This window comes from Lycium ferocissimum, chromosome 8 (genome assembly GCF_029784015.1).
Source record: "Lycium ferocissimum isolate CSIRO_LF1 chromosome 8, AGI_CSIRO_Lferr_CH_V1, whole genome shotgun sequence".
NCBI lineage: Eukaryota > Viridiplantae > Streptophyta > Magnoliopsida > Solanales > Solanaceae > Lycium > Lycium ferocissimum.
Genome location: NC_081349.1, coordinates 61,088,805 through 61,105,866, shown reverse-complemented (window position 1 = coordinate 61,105,866; position 17,062 = coordinate 61,088,805). Strand labels below are relative to the sequence as shown.

At 38.0% G+C, this 17,062-nt stretch overlaps 1 protein-coding gene across 1 annotated transcript; it reads right to left on the bottom strand.

Annotated features, from left to right (window-relative positions):
• Positions 1 to 2,012: 2,012 nt before the first annotated feature.
• On the bottom strand, positions 2,013 to 15,045 carry LOC132066522 (K(+) efflux antiporter 4-like). The gene is made up of 23 exons (XM_059459826.1): positions 14,889 to 15,045; positions 14,684 to 14,766; positions 12,355 to 12,417; positions 10,854 to 10,984; positions 10,670 to 10,739; positions 10,487 to 10,548; positions 10,299 to 10,374; positions 10,077 to 10,151; positions 8,930 to 8,998; positions 8,278 to 8,346; positions 8,072 to 8,143; positions 7,902 to 7,985; positions 7,632 to 7,700; positions 6,551 to 6,628; positions 6,291 to 6,379; positions 5,508 to 5,604; positions 5,359 to 5,412; positions 5,079 to 5,174; positions 4,306 to 4,494; positions 3,928 to 4,005; positions 3,435 to 3,479; positions 2,228 to 2,317; positions 2,013 to 2,093 (listed from the first exon to the last, which is right to left on the bottom strand). Exons 1-23 carry the CDS (start codon positions 15,043 to 15,045, stop codon positions 2,013 to 2,015), a joined length of 1,977 nt encoding a protein of 658 aa, XP_059315809.1.
• Between the last annotated feature and the right edge of the window lie 2,017 nt (positions 15,046 to 17,062).

Genomic DNA, 17,062 nt, shown 5'->3' with positions numbered 1-17,062 from the left:
CCATATCTCAAAATACAGACCATATCTCACTTATACGACCCATTTATCATATTTTCCAAAAACAGCTTTTGACGAACCTTCCCGCTTCGATTAACTTATTCTCCAATCCTTCCGCAACTTGCCAAAACATGAGTTTAAGCCCTTATAAACACAAGTTAAGCATGTCATACCTCATATATCCTTGAAATAAGTCCCAATGTCCAAAATTGAGACACCAACGTACTACGAATCTCAATGCACAAAACTACAAGGTGTAACATTTACTCTACTTTCTTATATGTTGACTCTACCCCTAAATTATTATTTCTTTTATAAAATTGTATGTTTTTGCACTTCGTATTGTTGGTGCATGACATTATGAAATGATGAAAAACAATATAATCTATCTGAACATTATATTCATCAAAATAGTAGGATACAATATACTTCTTCCGCTTCTAAATGAATGGTATTTTAGGTTTTTCATTTTATTTAAAAATAAGTAGTGCTTTAGGATTTCAAGAAGAAATTGATCTTATTCTTCCAAAATTATCTTTATCTATATAATCAAGAATCATTAAATAGCTTTCTAGGAAAGAGGTAACTAAAATTTAATTAGAGGTAAGTTAGTAAAAACATTTAAGGAGTGTGCATAAGCTAAAAACACCACTTGTTATGAAAAGGAGGGAGTAATATATTATGAAACGCTAAGTAACTATCATCCAAACAAGCAGTCAGTTTCCTCAATGCGTGAGGTCGGAGAAGGGCGAACAACGTTAATCTACTTTGACATCCACATTCAATGAACACTTCAGGATCGACTATCACCTGCTTCCTAGTAGGCGTTTGGGCCGTTAAGATTTGAAAAAAGGTACTCCTTCCATTTCATTTTCTGCAGCAAAGTTTAAATAAATACAAAGTTCAAGAAAATAAATTAACTTATCATGAAATTTGTGATTTTAAATGTCATAATACTGGTATAGCAATAAACTTTAAAAACTTGTGATCCTTATCATGTCATAATATTTGTGGCACTGAAAAACCTTCTCATTAAGAGTTAAATAAAAAATTTAAGTTCAGAGTTTTAAGTTATATGCTACCACAAAGATTTGGGTAAGGTATATGTGTACATCTTGCGCCCCCCCCCCCCCCCCCCCCCCAAAAAAAAAAAACCCAGTTGTCGTTATTTCCAAATTTAAAGTCATCATTCTTTCTAAAAATGAAATGTTGCTACATAAACAGAAATCGTACTTAAAGTTTTAGTTGAAAAGGATACCTAGAAGCTGAAATCGTCTTTGAATCTTTAAACTTCAAATACTACATTTCAAGTTTGAAGTTATCTGAAATAATCTCCAAAATTAGATATTGGACAAACTGGTCTTAGTAATCGTTCAGGCAGCAACATTTCCATCATAACTTTTGTCGTATATTTCTAAAAAGTACTACAAATCTCTGTTACCCACAAAGACTCAATATGCAAAGAATTGACAGATCTTTTTTGCAAACAGATGATTTGTGTACGCACAAAAAACAAACTTGCAGAAAATCAATGAATTGAGTGAAACGAATGGAGATCATATATCAGCCGTATACAGTAGACTTCATACGCTAAACACTATAATAGTATGTCCTATCAGCTATTTTCACTTGTCAACTTGAAACTTGAAACTTTAAGAGGCCTGATTTAGAAACCAATTCCACAAACTCAAACTAGAGACTAAAGAATATAAACAATTAAAATACCAATGAACGGGGTTGTACAGAGTAGTCCACTGAATAACACCACACCTGAAACAAATGCCAGAAAAATGTTTGCAGACAGATCTATACACTGCTCTGCATATGGCTGACAAGCTTCCAACATATCAAAGAAAACCATCAGATGTTGGCGCATAAAAGGAGCTTCATGATGAGCAATCGTCCCGTCCAATCAATCGACCGCCTTTGCGCTCCTGGGCACCTGTCGCCCAGCATAAGAACGCCATCAGGTAAAGTGTGAGAATCGCTTTACTGGTTCATGTTTCTATTTATTATCATGAATCATGAGGGCCTTGGATCAGCACAGTAATACGCTTAGAACTGTCTGGACGCATGATTTCTCCTTTAGATCCAATCTGGGATAAAAAAAAAATCATTTTGAAGATACCTCAAAACTTTTAGCCAACCCGAGTATTCCGAGAAAAACCATTAAAAGTGTGCAGGCTGATAAAACTGAGAGAGAATCAGCTATAATTAAGGAAAGAGCTACCTCATTTGGTATATCAGGGGAAAACCATCGCAGTAGAACTCCAAGGTGCACAACAGCAGGAATTAGCTTGAATAGCAACGGTGTTGTAACCTGCAGAAATGTGTTGGAGTGAGCAAAAATAATTGTTTGATAAAATATAACAGTTACTCAAATTATTGTCCTACCCACCACAATAAATGGAACAGCCCATGTAGAGGCTCATCAGTGCTAGTTTGAGGTTAGCTTACAGAAATCTGGACCAGGCAATTCAAAGATAATAACCAGCAGCAACTTAATGACAAACGGGGAAAGATCCAAAACTGAGACTTCCAGAATGGACTAGCAAACTAAGCATACTAAGAAACCTCGGCTACTTTTGTTGACAACGGAGCTTATTAAGTAAAGCAGGATATGGGACGTGTAAGACCCAAGCCCAAACTAGCTTTGGTAAGCCCTTTTAGATATACAACTTAATGATACTCTCACATTATACTTTTGTTCTTTCCTTTCACTTTATATATTTGACCTCAATAAACTGAGAACCCTTTTATTTGTTTGGGCTAGAACCGAGGGAAAATAGATTATGTCATCTACAAAAGATTTCTCATTCTCGTGTAGAAACTTCTAATGCCCCTTTTCTGCAAATACATTGGTCCACAGCTAACTCACCTTGAATTTAGCCACACAAATGTACACCAGACAATAGTATCTTGGTAAAGCTATCCAGGAACAAACTTCAGTATTTTATATTTTTAATCCGATCATCGTTCAAGAATTTTCACTAACAACCCTTCTAAAATGGAATAAAAGAAAACCCCTTAATTCAGCATGCAAAAATGCCACAAGTCTGAAGCATCTTTCAGATGCAGCTTCTCTTTCCTCAAAAAGGCACGAGCATTGAGCATGCAACAACAGGTTTTTGAATGGGCCAGTTAAATAAAAAGCACTCATCAGATGAGTCAACTTTCTACATCCCAGCCCATGCAAACAGACATTTCACAGATTGACGCTACTCATCGAAACATAAAGCATCCGAAATGAGAGGTACATATCGAGGCATATTAATGCTATGCTCAAAAAGTATGGTGTGCTCAGAGACTGCAGTGCACAGAACCCATTTAACTTAAGTGCCAACAACCAAAACAGACTTACTGAGAATATATAGAAGTCACAAAAGTGCACATTTCTATTTTTGTCAAAAATGGAGAAAGCAACACATTTTACATACCAGGCTAAGTGCAGTTGTTCCCAGAAGCAGCATATACACTTTACCCTGCAGCAGTGACCAAATTCCATCACTCATCTCAAGGTCATCAGTTCATAACAACAACCTTGATTGAAATTACATAAAGGAGTGGCAGCAAGCAAAGCATTACGAGTAATTTTACTTGATCTACTTTGATTTCATGCTTCACACAGATGTTCCTTTGTCAATAAGGTAAGTAATTTTGTAGATGTAAAAGAGTAAAACTCATATACAAGATACAGTTCTCTAGTAAAGATAACCAATCTCTATACAAAATAGGGACCTCATGAGTGCAAAAGGAAACCAGAAACCACGGATTATCCCTGAAATATATAAAATCATTTACAATCCCAATCTTCTAAACAGATGTTCCTCCCTATGCTACTTAAAATAACACATGACATCATATGAGCATACAAACTAATAGAAGAGAACTTTCAATTTCTTCTTAGCAGAGTACTTAACTAAGCACTACCTCAATTAGATGAACATTTGAAGCGCGACTGAGAAGAACAAACGCAAACTCCCCTATTTGAGCCAGAGACATTCCAACCTGGGGATACCGTTCAAAAAAGAACTTCGTAATGCAAAGCTAGAGGTACAAATACAGCTTTTCAACAACTGCTTCATTTAGGAAGCAAGGAAGCAACATTTTACTATCGGTAGACATAAAACAGTTCTCAAGAATACTTCTTTTATTTGGAAACCCTACACACCCGAACCCTCCTGCCCAGGGGCCACAGTGGTATTCTCCGCTTTTTCCCCTTGGTGACTCAAAACCCAACCTCATAGAGGTAAAAGGGATATCTACCACTAGAGCAAACTCTCCGGCCAAAGAGTTTGGACTACTTACAAGAAGTGCAGCTTTGTTGGTGTAACCGAAACCCTTGACAACTGCAGCAACCACAATAGTTTTTATGATGACGACCAATATAACAGCTGCCAGCAAAATATCGATATGATTCCAGAGAAAATGGACATGGATAAGCATTCCAATGCTGGATAGGAAAAGAGCAGCAAAGAAGTTCCGGATTGGTTCAACCTGCAACAAATGAAAACACCACTAAGAGGCAAGACCCATGACACGTTGTGGAAATGACAGTTACAAATCTAAGCAAAAGCTAAGAACTAGTTAAGACTTAAGTCCACAAATTCAGCACGCTAAACTTTTGCTGGAACTGGTGCAGCAATTATTCGCTCAGATTATAAGGGCGACTGATGCTGAGGATTCAGGGCGCAACAAAAAAAGATGATGCCTATTAAACCTTAAGTAGCATATGTCCTTCAGTTTCATGCCTAATTAAGCATGCTCGCGAAGCCATCCCAGTAGCTAGGGAAGAGAAACATGACAAACAGTAGCCAATAAATCGTTCAACTATATCTCCAATCCCAAACTAGTATTGGCAGTTATAAAATCATCTATTAGCTTCAATTCAGTGCCCGCTTTATACCAAAGAATTGACTTCTAAGGCAAACTAGGAGTTCTTTAGAAACTACAGGTTCTCTAAATATCACTTCTCTTTACAGTGAAGTACATTCCTATGCAGACAGAAAATGACCTCTGGCAAACAACGGAAGATTTAAGACCAAATGCAATGCGCGTATGAAATGTACATAAGATTGAACCTGTTCAAGAGTATGCGGAGCCAGATCAGTAGTTGATATCATTACTCCAGCAGCAAAAGAACCCAGTTCAAGACTTAAACCCAGCTTATCACTACACTGACAAGATACAACAACCCATTTTATTCTGCCATGTGTGCTTACTAGCATATGCTTTCTAAAACTTACTAGCAGATGTTTGAGAAGTGATTAACTGAAAAGCTATCAGGATGAATAGTTAAAAGGAAAAAGGGAAGTCAGAGTGCATGGGCACGCAATTCAGAGATAGAAAAGGAAGACAAACCCCAGCAACAAGCAAGCAGAAAGCGACAGATGCAAGTTGGTACAGTTCATTAGTCTGCATAGTATTCCAGTAAATCAAAGATTCAAAGTCATCCAAGGAAACGAAAGTGACAGTAAAATCATGCATTATTCAACCAAATGCAAACTCACCTGTGATGATAGGCCTATCATCAGTCTAAGAAACCAAGGTACGCAAGTGCGGCATAGCATCGACAAAGAGGTCAAGAACAGTAATAAAACCACCAATCTGTAATCCAAAGGAAAGTAGCACATTAAGGGCATGATGAACCTTTAAAACATTCAATAAATTCAATAGCGTCAGAAGATCGAAAAGAAAATCAGGAAAGGATTTGCAGGGTAGAAGGGAGTATCAAAAATAGAATTCAAATTGTATGTACAACAAAATGAAATTCGTCCGAGAATATTTAGGTTGTGTCACTTTGTCTATGACATATACATCTTAGGCCCCCCATAAAGGAGTGCTTATGGTCAAAATAACATCATGATTTAGCCTGACAAGTTAGGAACACTAAATGAAAGCTGGACCAGCAGTAGCAGGTCCAAACTAATTTGAAATGACTCAGCCAGCTGAGTTCTATTTCGTCACACAAGTCCAGCTGATACAGGACAATCGTCGGCCTAAACTTATCTATAATCATGCTTAGAACGTTAGAAATTAAGATAAGGTAATAACAATAACTTGAGAATTCTTTTATTTGGCACCAGAATCTGGTAATGAATGATAAATCATTAGCACCATGGAAGACTATGTTAGAGCATATATTGCATTATGGACATTCAACGATTTCAATCAATTCATATAACAGCATAATGGTGTCACAGATTTTTGTTTTGACAATGGTAACATATAATGGTGTCACAGATTTGAGTTCGCATTCCAATTTCAAAACTTTTTCGAACAACGTTGCTTACAATTTTGCCATGGAAGCCATTCCTTGAAAAACACCAGAAGTACCACCAAGAATAGGAAGCAGTGCAAATAGCAAACCTACTGTACAATCCTGTCAGCGAGAATCATCTCAAAAGCTCAATAGAGGAAGTACTCAGGAAATACAATAAGCATCGAAAATTGTTAGCGTAACTATAACCCATCCATGAGAAAAATAAGGCGGCATAATTATCATCTAATGATAGCAATATCACAAAAACAAAGATGAGAAGCTAAGACACACCTGCAGAATAAGGATTCCAACGGTGACTTGCCCATAGAGGGTGTTAACACTATTTCTTTCCATAAAAAATTTCAACACCTGTGATTCAGCAAGATACAATATTCTTCAGTAAGTTAATATAACTTTACAAGCTACTGCACAATGTGTCTAATTCAATATTTTCCTGAGTAACACCGAACAAGTGGATTCAAGATTCAAGATAGGGTTCCTTCTCAATACAGAATCTGCTTATATGGAATGCCCATTCATTCCTTTCTCACTTTTCCCGTTATATCTATTATTATTTTAAGGTGGCAAATGTGTGTTCGAGAAAGAAATCCATATAGGATTGAGATAACCGGAAATCCTAGAGAATATCCAAGAAATAATGCTTCTCTTGTAAAAGGGAATTCCGAGACAATGTTTGAAATTACATCTTTAGCAACAAATTAAGCACAAAACAAGAGGCAGAAGAAATGGTAAGCTTTTATCATCGTTTCTTGTAATTGAAAATTTAAGTAAATCCCATTACATAATTTTCTGTAATACACTTGTTTCTAGGATTATTCAGTCAAAATGCATTTCTTTAAAATCCTATCACTTCCAGACTTCCAGTAAATGGTAAGCTTTCGCCATCTTTTCTTGTGATTGTGCCAGAGTTTAAGTGCATCTCATTCCACAATTTTCTGTAATATACTTCTGTAATATACTTATATCAAAGATTATTCGGTCAAATGCATTTCTTTTTAAAATTCGATCACTTCCAGTCCCAGTCTTCCGGCACTAAACGGAGCTCCTAGCATTTTGTAAAACCAACTAGATAGGGTTGAAACTTATGAAACCCAATATAGAAAATGATTTGTGCATTCCCGGTGACATTTTCCTACTTCTCCCTAAATTACAAAATAGTAAATTATTGTATTACTGGTAAACTAACCCATTTCTCTCCTAAAGTACACCTTATATGAACTTGAATTATTTGGTAGAACTATTCCCAATTCTCACCCCTAGTGGGAAAGATGCTATAAGTGTCCATGACAAAATACTTAGTGGTCCAATAAATTCAATTGGAAGGATAAAGTCAAATTCCACAGGGGCTTGCCACTGCTGTCGAAGACATTGACAAGAAGACACCAACAAAAACACCCTCAGATGCCTTCCCACCGCATAACTGCAAGTTATCAACAATCATGGTTAAGATGAGGTGGCATCATCGAAAGAAATAATCATACAGCTTATATTTGCAAGTTTGGAGCCTCAAAACATTTAGATAAAAAAGGTTTTAGATGAAAAGCTTTTCAGGGAAGAAGATTAATAAAGCTGAAGTAGTCATAACAATAGATCCAAATAGGTGAAAATTAAAATTGCATACCGAGGCTGTTATTCCACACAAACACATGAAGAGAATTATCTGGAGTGACCCTCCTAACACTGCAACAGCTCGTACGATGCGAAGCTGCAATTACAAGATAAATTGCACTTCCACTTTCAATATATAAGATAAACGACAAAATGTCTTCACTTCAACAAACAAAAGCCAACCTTTGCTGTGGAAAACTCTAAGCCCAATGCAAATAGAAGAAAGATTACACCAAATTGAGCAACAGTTTCAACCTGAAAAGTTTTACCACAGGAAATAAGGAAAACTTAAATTTAAGGCTGAAAAAATAATAAAATATAACAGCAACCCATTAGCACCACAACATTACATGACCGTCCGAGCACAGAAATAGTTAATATAAAATTACCGTAAGAATTCTGCTATGCTTTATCATAGCCACAAAGCAGTGAAACCCAAAAAGAACACCTTTAGACTGCTGGAAGGTGATAATAGTAGGAAGCAAAGCAGAATGTATAAATTCTACACGTCACAATACTCTCAAATGTACATAATGCCTCTTTAAAACTTAATAGAACAAACCGCAAAAACAAAACAGCATGCATACTGTCACGGGCCGACTCCTCCTAAGCGGCAGCGGCACACAAATAGCCCGTGCGGCGCCCGTAGTCCCACCTGACTACAAGCCAGCCTTTCTTTATCCCAGGTTTTCTTGGCACGACCCGGTGCCTATGATGAAGCTTGCCTCAGAGGCTTAGCTTTCCTTGTGCCGCCCGTTTATGTCAAGGCTTCAGCCTTGTATTGATCTCATACTCCCGTGGCGCATTTCATATGCGGGGTCTCGTCTATGGGCACCCCTTGGGTTGGCTACGGACATGCATGTCCCCCGCCTGACACTGAACGTCGCTCCTGCGCGCACAGGCCAATCCTCTAGCTTGGCACTTGCCTTGTGCCCGGCCCGAGTAGGGAAACTTCCAATCCTTGGCCTTTGTCATGTGCGATTCTCTTTTATATGCCCATGGTTGTCTCATGGCATTGGCAACATAGCCCTCGCAACATACTTCCATCCCTTGTAGTGCAGCGTCACCCCACGACTGCACGTCTAGGCCAATAGACCCTTGCTTGCAAGGCTGAATCCAAGCCAAGCTCACAAGCCAATACACGAGGCTCTTAAGAGTGGTGCCTCGAGTACTCAATCGACAGAGTCTTTAACATTAATAAGAATAGCCCGCAGGGCATAATCAGTCCATACGTCAAGCCTCCGGCACTCGTTGTGCGCCCAACGCTGGCCCGCAGGCATGGCACTGTCCATAGAGTTGCCCAACTCGTATGGATACCTAGGACACTCCTCTGAGATGCCTACAGGCCCTTAAGGTCCTCCCTCAAGGTTGCTCACTTGGTGCGACTGGCTAGCAGCACGGAGGAGGCTGACTGAGCTTTAGACACCTCTACCCCCCTTATATATGTTTTAAAGAAATAAACCCAAGTTTCTCCACTAGACATCCTTTTGCCCGAGAATCATGATGGGCCTTTCTCATTGATCCGAACTCCAAATGACGCGCCGTCTGTTCCTAATTCTTCCTCTTGACTTCCTTCACTCCTCTATGAAGTTTCATCCCATTCCCACACTCGTGGAACGAGATATAGCCTTCGGAAGCTTCGGTACTGACACTGCTTCTTGGCTAAGTCAAGCCCATAGGTAAACAATCTTCAAATGACGCCAAACTGAGTAAGCACATTCCTTAACATCCTAGGAAGGGTCCTCTCACCCTAAATCCCAAAATTCCATCCATAGCTCGGAAACGCACGGGACTGACACTCAGGCTCGCATGTGGTTGGTCGTCCACCGACAAGGCCCTTAGGCTCATCCCAAATCCTTGCTAAACTTCCTTGGCACTCTTAGGATATGCAATACAACATATCTAGATGCTTGTTGGCTACAGCATATCGGAGCCCATCGTCAGCGCATGTCGCCTGCGACACTCGCTTGGCCCGCTCGGGGCGCGTAGGGTTGTGGGCGCCAAGGCACAACGAAGGCGGCCCATAACAATACACATGTACAAGTCAATAGATTCATGAGAGATGTTTCTGTAATAGCACATGAATTGTATGTTTCTTAGTTACTTAATGAAGATAACTTGGGATTAAGTTGATTAATTAATCGAACGATTGATTTACTTATTTGAATAAGACATGAAATCAACATACCTGCACCAATTCACTGATAATGTTAAGACCACCCGGTCCAATAATTGAGCCTGCCAGCAAATATCCAGTGATAATCTGCAAGACATTAGTAGCATATGCTACAAAGTAAGATTAATAAAAGAAATCAAATAAACATAATCCACAAGCCAAACAGGCCAGATGCAGAGTGCAAGAAGCTAATGCAGTTATCAATTAGAAACAAGAAAGGAGAAACTATCAAACCGGTTGTCCAGCGCAAGCAAAGGCAATGCCACCACAAGTTGCAGAAACAATGACAACAACCAGATCAGATATCAATCTGCACACGGAGTTACATAAATCAGATCGATTACCCTGATAAATTTGTCCTTCTATTACACAGTTTTTAAGTTTATAATAACCAGGATGTGGGAAAGAGGGAGTAAGCTAACCTTAAATCTAGCTGCAGCACCGGGAACTTTGACTTCGGATTAGACATGATAAAAACATTATCCTGATTGGGGCAGGGGAAGGGGCCAGTTAATTACTTGTATTCTCAGCCATCTATAATCATCTTACTAGTGGAGTACAAAGGTACTCCTCCCAGAAAGAACTTTCATAGGTGCAAGAAGTACCTTTCGATCTATCAATGTAGGTGTATCTTCTGCTCCGTTGTCATTATCCAGATTGAAGACACTGAATGACCTAATAAAAACACAAAACAGTACCACTAGTATTTAGCATTTTAATTTTGTGATAAAATGGAGACCTTCAAAGAAGTACATAGCCTGTAATGAATCATAAGATAGCACGGCATACTTTTCCTCATTTGTCTCGTTCTTCTTGAACTTGACCCTAGCAACGGTTTCCAAAACTGCCTGAGAAATGAAGTGCTTCAGAAATGCATATTCCACTGTACTTGGAAATAGGTCAATAGTCAAAAAATAAAACTGAAAAAAGCAAAATAAGATTATCTCTTATATTGCCTTTCTAAATTGCAAGTTACAAAGTAAGATAAGCTAACAAGACTATTAAAAACTAAGGAACTATGAAATGTTACCAAAAAAAGAAAAAAAAAAAAAAGAAAAAAATATGTTCTGGTAATACCTCGAAAGGACATACTATGACTGCTTGGAGAATTCTTTTCTTAATTAATTAGCCCTATTACTAAAGCAACTCACATTGAAATCCTTCCTGAATCAATGATGACTAATGTGTGATCAGAATGTGACATGCTCACAAAGGGACAGAAAATAGGGAGCCAGTATGTCGAGAGTCCTAGGGACAACCCATTAACATTTTAAGCTGTTGCTGCCTCTTATGTGGGTGACGAGTAACCACTGACTGTCCTTATCTCAAACGAGTTTATGTTTGTTTTTTAAGTGAAGCAAAGTAATTCATTGATTTCAGGCCAAGTGGTATTATCTTTACAAAGGAGTTCTGAAACAATCAATTAGACCTCCCAAGGTCTAACCAACTTTCTGTACAAGTATGTCCACTCCATGTAAAATGCAAAAGAAACCCAAGGTATGTGTGCCGGGCTTGTTGGCTGTGGAACTTCTAACGACATGTGACAGCACATTTATTGGTGATTCTAGACAAGTATTGATGATCATTTCATCCTGTCAAGACCAAACTCTTGACGTGATCAAATAAATGATTTGAGTATTGGATTGAGCCCAAAAAAAAAAAAAAAAAAAAAAAAGAAGAAGCATTGGATTGAACACAAATGATGAGATAACAAGTTCACCATGACCTGGACAATGGCGATAATGTTTTATAGTGAAAACAATGACCTAATCAGTAAGTTGTTTGTATGTACAACTAACAAGTAACAACTATGATGACAAGCGCAAAGGGGAGAAAGAAGAGAGAATATTGATTTGAATTTATGAATAAGTACATCCAAGATGGTTCCTTAAATAGAATTTTAGGCTAGATAAGATAAAGGAAAGTTCCCTAATTATTACACAGCTATTTTTAAAAATGAAACTGAACATGCAAAATGAATCTTGGCACATTTAAACATCAAAACATGTCACACAAATCCCCTTTAGAGCCAAACTAAAACCACAAAAGAATCTAGCAAAGGAATACATATTACTCCTTAAAGAAGACATCAACATGTTACGGATCAACAGTCAGACCTACAAACTCCAATAAATCCAGCTACTTATAGGAGTAAATAACCTAAAGATTATAGCAATTAATTTCAAGATAAAGCCTGATTTGTTGAGAAATTGAAATCAATATCATTTACTAGCATATGGCATCCTTGTTATCTCCTTAAGTCAATAACTTAAAGGAACATTGCACAAACCTCTTGCTCTGCGACGCTATTGTTGAAGCTCCCGTGATCGATTGCTGAAACAGAAGTAATAGTCTGAGATAGACGGACGGGAATAGAAAGACACATGTGTGAATTATTAAAGACAAATTAATCAATCAACTATCTCAATCTAAAAGCAGTTGGGTTGAGGTCAGTTGTATGAATCCCCTATCTATTCCGATTTATTCAAGTCCATTTTGTTTATTAACCAAATAATTTCCCTTTCAAAGCAAATTAAGGGTTCTTAATAAGCAAGAAATAGCCTAGTAGAAGAACACTCCACCTCCATCTTTGAGGTTTGGGCTTCAAGTTATAAACGGGGAAAAGTGGTAATGGACCATGTTGATTCCTGAAGTTTAGGGTATGGGGTCTATCCTATCGGGAGAAAACAAAAAGAGCAAGTTGGGTTCTAAAGCTATTAAAGACAATTTTTATAAAATCAAAACAAAATCTTAAGCATAAAACATAAACATTAAATACCTCAAGTTTCTAAAAGCTTCTCTGAGAACAATCAATCAAATCTAGAAACACAATTATACTGCCACATTATATATACATGCATATATGTCTATAGATATGTGTATATAACTGCCTTTAAAAGCACCAAATTTGTCAGTCAAGTAATTATTTCTATCAAAATTGCTTCCTAAAAAGAATCCCCTCTACACAATTAATAGTTAAGTTTATCAAGCTCAAAAATCAACTTTGTTCTTTACGTTACAATTATAAAAAAAAAAAAAAAAAAGAAGAAGAAGAAGCTGAAAATCTGACAAACTTATAGAATTTAACCACTTACATGTGTAATTTAAGCCCCACACTTCATGCTTTAATCAATTAAATTTCAAAATTATACTTGAAAGTTCCGATAATGTCATCTTTTCCTTTTTATCACCCAGCTCACCCTATCCCAGGATTGCTGGTGTACCTGCGGTACACTTCACCAGTCTGCCTAAAAAAAATTATATGTTCTCACTTACCCTTCACATGATTTTAACTTATAACACAGTGTTCCAATTATTCTTCGAATATTCAAGTAGTTTAATTTATTTTTTTAAGGCCACCCCAGCTTTATCTAGATAACCAGTGCATCCACTTACCATGTATTTTCACACTTTTTTGTTGATAAGGTAATAATACCAAAAAGTAGATAACCTACAAAACAAAGTGGTTTCCTTTCCCTCCAAAGTACCCGCATAAGCTAGTGGGGCTACATTTCACACCCTACTGCATGCCCAGTTATGTATCACCCGTCCAACGTCCCAGACACAACCCATTGTACGACAACCATGTGTTTCAACAGATCCTCAACATAACCGAACTTCCAAACAGCCCGTGTTTCCACTTAGCCTCCAAACCATTCAAGGCAATGTAATTTTCTTTACTTTTACCTTATAAGAGTTTACCACTGTCTAGTTGAATTAGATTTGAATGAGATGCATGACAAGGCATGTAATACATTAGTTTGCTTTCAGATGCTCTATATGAGACAGGTAAATAGTACTACCAGTTAATTTCCCATTGTGGATACATATGTATCTTTAAGATACTCAAAATGACTACCATTATTGGTATCAAACCAATAACCATCCATACAAGTTAAGTAGGCGTTTGGCCATAGGATTTTGGACCCAATTTGAACTTTTGATTTGAAATCGGCGTTTGTTGATGAAACCTGAACAAAATTTCAACTTCAATTTAAAATCATGATTTCAAATCCCAAATTCTCCAAAAAGTAGGATTTCAATTTTTTTAAATGTAAAACTTGACCCATAAGTTTATATTTTGTAAAAATAGATCCATAAGTTGGTAGATCTATTTATATCTACCAACCATATTTACTCTTATGAATCATATTCATATTTACCAACCATATTTACTCTTATGAATCATATTTATATTTACTTCTACCAACCATATTAAAGAGTAGTTACACTACAACTCAAGTTCAATTTTTTGAACTAAAGTTTGATCAATAAATATAGTATTTTTTAGTATGGTCTTATAGCAGTGTATCATACTTTGTGATGAACTATGGTTTGCTAATTTAGTATAAGAGTTGGGGTAGGTTTGATAGTTTTCACAAATTATGAGGTTTTCATATTTATGAGAAAAAAATACAACTTAAGAAATTCAAATTGCATGTCCAAACAAAACTTCAAACTTCAAATCAACCTAATTTCAAATAATGTCCAAACAAAACTGCAACTTCAAATCAACCTGATTTCAAATCATGTCCAAATGAGGCCTAAATCTTGTAATTGATAATTTGGCGAAACTCCCACCCTTCCCCGATTCCAGGATCACTAGCGTATCCACTTACACGCAGCCCAACTGGAACTTCTATTCCAGTGTTTGTACTTGTAATTGGAACATGCAGGTAATATAATTCAGCAAATACAAAAACTAAAACAAAAGTTAGAAGGGGAAATGAACGATGTTAGTAAGTAACTAACCACCGGGGTTGTCCTCTTAAGTGTCATTGAACTCTTTTTCAAGAGCTCGATCAATCAAGTTGGCAAAACTACCTTCCTCAGATCTCGACGAATTAATAAATTCAGCAGAAGTATTCACAACAACCACCCCATTATCTGAATCTCTTCCAGGTACCGGATCAGCAGAAGAGAAGAAAACGAAGAAGGAGAGAATGATGAGAAAGCAACAGAGCCCTCCTCTCATTGGCATTGCAGAGTTTTAGGAGAGAAAATGTGAGTTAGGGTTTTAGAGAGAGGAATAAGGGTGCGCAGGGTGCGCAGAGTGCGTGCACCCCTGTTGTTGCAAGTTAGTTAGCTCAACCGACATTCACATCCTTTACCTTTACGTTTTCTCGAGAGAGAGAGACAGAGAGAGCAGGGGAAGCGAGTTTGGGAGTAGTGTACAGGAAAGCGTACCAAAAGCATACTCTTCTTTTCATTTCCGGGCCACCAGAACGATTTAATGATAGAAAAAAGTTTACTGAAAAGTGTTTACCCCGAATTTAGGTAACAATTGAATTTGTAAATGAGGTATAAGATATGTGGATGAATTTTAATCTACTTTTGGTTGATATGAAATATATACGAGTTCGTGTGCTATAATATGTAAGTATGAATATATATGTTAATGCCTTGAATAAGTATGTCGATATTGGTGATTAAGCTAAAGTATATATGTATATCTATATATGGCAATGTATTGTATTGAGTGGATAAACAAAGCCAAGAACACTGTAGATCCGGACCAAAATCAGAGAGGGAGAGAGGGAGTTTCAATATAAACTTCTATTACAATGTTCTACTAGATCTGAAAAAAGCCAACCCCTAAAAGTAGGGAAATGTCCTCTATTTATAGTTTTGCCTCATGGGCTTTACATACAATACAAAGCCTTTTTAGAATAAAGAAACCCTAAAAGGATAAGGTAGGACCGTACGGTCTGACACCCGTACGGTTGTCAGTGCAAAATGACAGAACGGTCTTGACGCGTGGCAGTTCTGCAACTGGTTAACCGGACCAACGCCACATTCAGTTCGAACATGAAGAAATCGGACTAACGGCCATGAGAACTTGACTTGGAGAAACCGGACTAACGACGTCGTTGAGTTTGGTCCGGAGACCCCGGACCAACAAATTTACTTCTCTTTTCTCGAATCAGCCACATCTGGTGCAATCCCCTCAGTCTAAAGAAAAGACCGATCATACTCGTGCTCATTTGGTCCTACCCTCAGCCCCCGGGCTCACCGGTCTTGCATATATCCAGTTTTTACTGTATACAGATAGTCCCCACACTTTTCGGACCGTAGTTTTACCGGAGTAACGGGAAGTGGATAAGTCACAAAACCGGTGGTTTCATAAGCTCGTCCTTATCTTTTAATTTTGGCGGGAATAGTTAGTCTCATCCCGAATGGCTGACCTCGGGAAGTGCCGTTACGTACGTTGCCTCATCTCACATCACATTAATTGTGGGACACGTGGTGCCCCCGATTGGCTGCCTTCTGTAACCGTTACAGTTCCCACACCTATATAAGGCCCTTAACCCTTTCACTTTTTTACTTTCACTTCTTTACTTCATTTATTCATTTCTTTCACCTGATCGTTTTCATCTCTTAATCTCTTGCTTGTTTGATCGTAAGAAGCCAACTTTTCCAACTTCTCCATTTGCCATTCTTTGATCGAAAGTGCTCCTTTGTTACCTCTTTCACTCGTTATTTGCTTCTTCAACTGCTTTTTCAATCTTTTTTATATTTCCTTCAACTGTTTCATTTCCTACTTCAAGTTCACAAATCTTCCTTTTCACATCTTCCAAATGTCTGTCAACACCGAAACTACCTCCCAGGACGTTCCCTCTGTTTCTTCTCAGGGAGCCGAGCCAACCTCATAACCCAAGGAAAAAACCTTCGTCGAACCGACTGCCTTGGACATAGTGCCGTCCAAACCCAACTACAACAAAGAATTTGACGTCGAGAAGCCATCCCAGTCGCGGATAGGGGTTTTGACGTAAGGCGATATCCTTCGTCTATTACGGAGGATAAACTTGACCAGGTCTGGGTCGACTGCGGATGGGATAACCGTCCGGTGCAGGTGTTCGCCCTCAGGCCCGACGAGTCTATTACCGATCATAGAGAAGGTTTCTTGTATGTTTACACCTATCCATTTACGCTCAAACTCGACCCCGCAATTGACCCGGTTATTTTGGAGATGTGCCGGACGTACAATGTGACCTTGG

Excerpts from the sequence above, each read along its gene's own strand:
- LOC132066522 (XM_059459826.1), bottom strand. The coding sequence starts at position 15,045 with ATGCCAATGAGAGGAGGGCTCTGTTGCTTTCTCATCATTCTCTCCTTC. Across the intron at positions 8,999-10,076 it reads TTATCAGTGAATTGGTGCAG|CCTTGCAAGCAAGGGTCTAT; the intron begins GTATGTTGATTT and ends GCTTGGATTCAG. Across the intron at positions 5,413-5,507 it reads TGATAGGCCTATCATCACAG|ACTAATGAACTGTACCAACT; the intron begins GTGAGTTTGCAT and ends AATACTATGCAG.